This window comes from Pyxicephalus adspersus, chromosome 2 (assembly GCF_032062135.1).
Source record: "Pyxicephalus adspersus chromosome 2, UCB_Pads_2.0, whole genome shotgun sequence".
Classification (NCBI taxonomy): Eukaryota; Metazoa; Chordata; class Amphibia; order Anura; family Pyxicephalidae; genus Pyxicephalus; species Pyxicephalus adspersus.
The window spans coordinates 81,566,919-81,573,017 of NC_092859.1; the positions used below are offsets into that span (position 1 = coordinate 81,566,919).

At 35.3% G+C, this 6,099-nt stretch overlaps 1 protein-coding gene across 1 annotated transcript in view; it reads left to right on the forward strand.

Moving 5' to 3' along the window:
- Nucleotides 1-1,069: 1,069 nt before the first annotated feature.
- Nucleotides 1,070-6,099, forward strand: part of ALX1 (ALX homeobox 1) — a 15,707-nt gene continuing 10,677 nt past the window's right edge. The window contains exons 1-2 of the mRNA XM_072398721.1: nt 1,070-1,370; nt 3,379-3,683. Of these exons, the coding sequence (XP_072254822.1) occupies nt 1,136-1,370; nt 3,379-3,683 (540 nt within the window). The 5' untranslated portion in view covers nt 1,070-1,135. The remainder of the gene's footprint in view (nt 1,371-3,378; nt 3,684-6,099) is intronic.

Below are 6,099 nucleotides of genomic sequence, written 5' to 3' on the forward strand. Positions count from 1 at the left end.
TATTAATATCAAAAGGAAACATTTTTTAAATATATTCTCTATACAGCCTATTTCGTGTTGTAGAAATGTATCAAGGTCTAATAACTAAATAAATAAATAAAAAAAATAAAAAAGAAAGAAAACAAGAAAGAAAGGGGTAAGTGATTCACACCAGGACAATAGGTGTCATGCTATTGACATCATACCTTATATTAGGGGTAAATCTGAGGACTGGACTGTATTGGAATGTAACAAGAAGAAGTTGAATATGAAAACAGTACTAATGATTAAAACTGAAATAAAAAACACACAATTCGATTTTTAAAGAAGACCTCCACCTTCCCTTCCTTTTAATATTAATTTGCTATGCATTTGCTTCTTCACAGGTAGAATGACAGAATAGATAGATGTACAGCATGATGCATAAGCAACCAGTCCTAGTTATAAATGTATACATAGCAGCTTCAGATACACATATTCCCCATACATTATTTCTTTACATATTTCAGGTACACCCCTTAACAACCCAAATATGGGTAATAATATAGATTAAATATAAAAATTAAATAATATAGATTAAAGTTACAGACTGCAAAGTGACACCAACTACAGGCATTTTTAGTCTTTACAATAAATATTGGGAACGAATATATATATATATATATAGTGCATGGCTGACCAAAAACCCTTCTAGGCAAATGATAAAGTAATAGAACAAATAGCACACTACATATAAAAATTAGAAATAAATGAAAAGCTTCACCTGGTGATTTGATCACATAAGTAGTAGATACCCTGTAATGGGTTGCTTGATGTCAGAGCTGGGATTTCGGTAATAAAGACGTTTCCTTCTTTTTTTTTCCTGGCTAGCTTTTGGTAGATGGTGGTGCCTGGGGTGATGGTGGAGGGGGTTGCCCTGAATCATCCCCTTGTTTGGCTGGACATTGGGGGGGTCTGGGTGGAGCCTGTGTATCTTTCCATATTCATTAGTGATGGGAGGTAGCTGTGGAGCCCCTGCAGTGCTGCTGCTATAAAGCACCCTGTGCTCCCCCTCCTAGGCATCAATTAAACCAGCTCAGCAGCACAGCTCTGACACCACAGGATCCCTACACAATCCCTACACAATCCTTACAGGATCCCTACACAAGCAGCCTTCATGATTATGGATTTTCTCAGTGAGAAGTTTGCCCTGAAGAGCCAGCCTGGTAAAAACAGCGACTTTTACATGGGAGCTGGGGGCCCATTGGAGCATGTCATGGAAAACTTAGACAATGAGCCATTTTACAGCAAGAACGCAGCCAATAAATGTGCTGTACAGACCTTCAATGCCATCCAGAGGAATGAACACCATGTCCGGATAGACAGGAGCTCTCCATGCCAGGACAGCAATGGTAAGGGGGTCACCTACCCAACCAGGCAGCTAAGGGTTAATCACCTCCAGATTTATAATACTATTACTATATACTAAAACTACTATATTACAGCATTTTATTATTTCCTATTTTACTCTGTCATTGGAACAAGGAAAAGTCGTATAATCCTAAAGCTAATTGATTTTTACACATATATGTATATATATATATATATATATACACACACATTAAGCGGATCTGGATTCTCTATCCCTCTCATTCTCCCTATATCTTCATATATATGCTGTATATGGATTTTGTTTTATTTTAATATTATTATTATTGCATATATATTTGTTACATATACTGTGATAGGAAACCAAGCATACAACAATTGTTAGGGAATATTTGTGTAATTTAAATAATTATGTTTTAGTATTGAAGTATTTGTTTATACTATTTAGTATTTTATTTTTGTCTTATATAATAACATTACATGTACATAGGATACAATGTGGGACCTGAGTAAATATATCCAACTGAAACGCTCACTCTATTTGCATGAGCTCACTTCCATTTCTCTGAGACAGAGCTCCCTAAATTTTCTATTCATTATTAGATCTTCAGACTTTTGATTTCGTGTTTTGTCTCTTCTATGTACCCAAAGTTCACTTACCATATCAGCTGCATTAGTTGTGTATATTACTTGCATTTAGTGGCTCATCTCTGCTTCCTTCTATCATGCACCCTATATTTTACATAACTTATTGTGATTATTTTGCTTGAGTAATAGATACAATCTTATTTTAAATTTAATTTTCATCTTGCAAAGTGTTCAATCATTTAGATTACTATGTGAAAGCTGTGTTCATGACACTCATCCAAACACATACTGGCACAAGTTTTTTTTTTTACTTTTTTCCTGCTCATGATTGAATGTTCAAAAATAACCAGGTCTAAATATTTTTTTATCAATCATTGAATTAAGGGGACATTCTTTGTTTCATGGTGCAATAAGCAGAGTTAGATGAGACTTCCATTGTTCCTTTATATGGTATTCCAGCTTATGTTGAGTTGTGTTTTAGGGACAGTCATCCCTCCTTTGTGTGCCCTGGTTATTAAGCAGCTGTGCCTTTGCTCTCCATAGAATTCTCTGTTCTGTGGCATTGCTGGCTGGGACTTCTAGTTCCACCACAGCTGTACAGCCCCAGGTTGCCTTGCATTGATGTATGTGGCTGCTCTACCACTGAGTATTTTCTCCCAGGCTACAAGAGATCTTTCATGTTTTGTAACATGCTGGATCAGTTATCCTGTGACCTGACATAACAGTTCAGAACCGTGACTGCTTGCCTTGTTATTGTTTCATATCCTCCTGAAACCCATCAACAGGCACCTCTGTCTACATGCACCACACACACTATACTGGGGTCTTATCTGTCCTACAAGGGAGCAATGCAATACACGACAACACATTTACCAGATTATGGCACCTGCAAATAATTCATATAATATATAATTCCATAATATATAATATAAAATATAATTCCTATAAAATAAATCTAAAAAGCAAATCAAATACTACAACAACTGGTCAATAAGATGCAATGACCACATGTATGTCACACAGTACAACATGTAATGTACAAGTTACATCTCTAGGATTACAATCAAAGCCCAACAGGTAGTCTTAGCTTATTATATATAGAATGCACTAGAATGTACTTTCTATATTTTTTTAGTTCATCTAAATAATCTAAAATAAGACAACTCTGATTTAGCGGCATCCAAATTTGTTTTAGAGTAGACAATTGGAGCCAGTGGAAGAGGTCTCATTCCAAAGAGAAATCTCATTTCCTAGCCATTGGTAAGTGCTCTAATTTCTACAAATCAGCCCTGAAGGGTATTCCCAACAAGGTGAAGAATGATCTCCAATGTGATCCAAGGCATGGCACATTTCTGCACTGTGTATGTACTGTCCCAGATGTTTGTGGTTAGCTGCATTGTGAAAGTCTTCTTACTGAGATCAGACTACATTTTCTTTCCTCAGTGAACTATGGCATCACCAAAGTGGAGGGACAGCCTCTTCACACAGAGCTCAGCAGACCCCTGGAAACTTGCTGCAGCCTTCGGGTGTCTCCAGTGAAAGGAATGCAGGACAAGGGAGAGCTGGAGGAACTGGCAGACAAATGTGACAGCAATGTGTCCAGCAGCAAGAAGAGGAGGCACCGCACCACCTTCACCAGCCTGCAGCTGGAAGAACTGGAGAAAGTCTTCCAGAAGACCCATTATCCAGATGTCTATGTCAGGGAGCAACTAGCCCTCAGGACAGAGCTCACAGAGGCCAGAGTACAGGTGAGTCGGGCCCTGACACTCAGGACAAGGGGGTCTGTGTATGGGGCAGGGGGGAGGGGAGACAAGCACAGGCATTAGTAGTTGTTTTATTATACCAATACTCATTGTAACAGTAATGATAATACAATAGAACTTCTTTGTTCCGAGAAAAAGAATGTACAGAGAGTCTGCGTATAATCAACACATTTATGTATTCTTTATCTGCCTGCTGTGTTTTCTACATTCATCTATATTACAAAAATGTAATAAAGGATGGATCATTTACTACTATTTTACTATCATAACCAAAACTATCATTATTATTACAAATAATAGGATACTAATTATTATACAACGATCTTTATTTTCCTAGAGAGAAATGGAATGTACAGCCCGATGTGACTGCCTATACTTGTATATTATAACTTTGTGTTTATTACTTACAAACATTTATATTGAGCCATTTTCTGCAAAATACAGGATTTTCTGGCAGGATATAGGAATGTTTATAACAATGTTTGAAAATAATTTTTTTAACAGGAATTTGCGCATCTTTAGATTATTGGAGAGGATATTTTTACAGAATATTGGGTGAAGCTCATTCCTTTACTCCTTTTATTATTTATGTATATATATATTTACAGTATATGTATATTTGTAGTTCTATGTAGAATGTTTGTGTTGCACTATGTATGATGTCCATGCTGTTCTATGTAGGATGCCCATGTTTCCCTATGTATGGTGTCCATGCTGTTCAATGTAGGATGTCTGTGTTGCACTATGTATGGTGTCCATGTTGCACTTTGTATGGTGTCCATGTTTCCCTATGTATGGTGCCCATGCTGTTCTATGAAGATTGTCCAATTTTTGTCCATGCAGTTATATACATATGATGTCCATTATTATGTATGCCTGCATGAAGCTGGCAGGGGTAATAGAAGGAAGCAGGGATATAGTCAGGGCTAGTGCTGGGGCTGACAAGGCATCCACATTAATACCAAGCCATAAACATGACACTTCTCTAATCTCCCATCACTGCAATAGGCAGCAGCTCGCTGTAATGGGGATTTCGCTGACGACGTTTTCCTGGTTTTAATTTGATATTAAAGGCCATGAGGTGGAACATGTGGTTAGAGTTCGTTCCCCATTTGCCTTGAAAATAATGACCATTAAAGATAAAACAGAGAACTGAGGGTAATGCTAAAGACAAGCAGCTTGTTTGACTCTAGCAGTTCTTTACTATTGAAATTTATTGCTCCCCAGTCACAAAGTCCTATACCAGAACTGCACAGAAGTCTGCTTTAATCCTTCACATCAAAATCAGAGTTTTGTAGGATTTTTCTAATATTTAAAGAAAAATCTATAGCAGAACTGCACAGAAATCTGTTTCATTCTTGTAAAAAAACAGATTGTACTATTTCTTTTTTTTTTATAAATATAAAGTCTTATATTAGAACTGTACAGAAGTCTGCTTTTCTTTCACATGCTTTTCCAAATTTCAGTATTTTTAATATAAATAAATATCCCCACATCAAAACTACACCAAAGTTTAATTTTTCATGAAAATCAGTGTTGTGACATTTTAATATTTATTTATAAATACCAAGTCCTATATTAGACCTGAACAAAATTCTGCTTTAATCCTTCATATAAAAATCTGATTTTGGTGACATTTCAGTGTTCATTTAAAAACATAGTGCTATATTAGAACTGTACAGAATTTTGCTTTATTTCTTCATATGAAATTAGAGTATTTTTTAAAACTTTTTCAGTATTTTATATAACTGTATAGCTCTAAATTAGAAATGCACAGACGTCTGATTTGCTCCTGTAAATATTAAATGTTTTATTTTTTTTTAGTATTTATTTTTATATATTCAATCCTATACCAGAACTGCACAGAGACCAGCTTTAATACTTCTTATAAAATTACCATGTGACATTTCAATAAACTGTTCACAACTGTAAAAAACTGCTAGAACTGAAGTATACACAGATGTCTATTTTAATCATACTTTAAAAACACAAAAAACAGAGTTTTAAGGCGTTTTACTAGTTATTTATAAATACAGTGCTGTACCAGAAAAACAGAAATCTTTATTCTTTTGAAATATTATAATGCTTTGTTATTATTTTCCCCATGATGTAATAAATAAGTCCTATTAAGCAGGTAAATTACCGAAAAAAAATAGAAAAGGGAATAAAAATAGAAAATGTAGCAGTGACTCTGTAGTAAAGTTCAATGTGATATTTTTGTATCATTTGCTGATAAGATGTTGATAAGATTTTTGTTTGTATCAAAGAGAAATAATTCTTTAATTAGACTGGTCTAATTGATACATTTCCACATTGATCTGTGCTAAGGGCGAGGCACTGCTTCTCGGCTATTTAGTAAAAAATAAAATTATTTTCTTCTACCTCCTTATGCATTGTAATC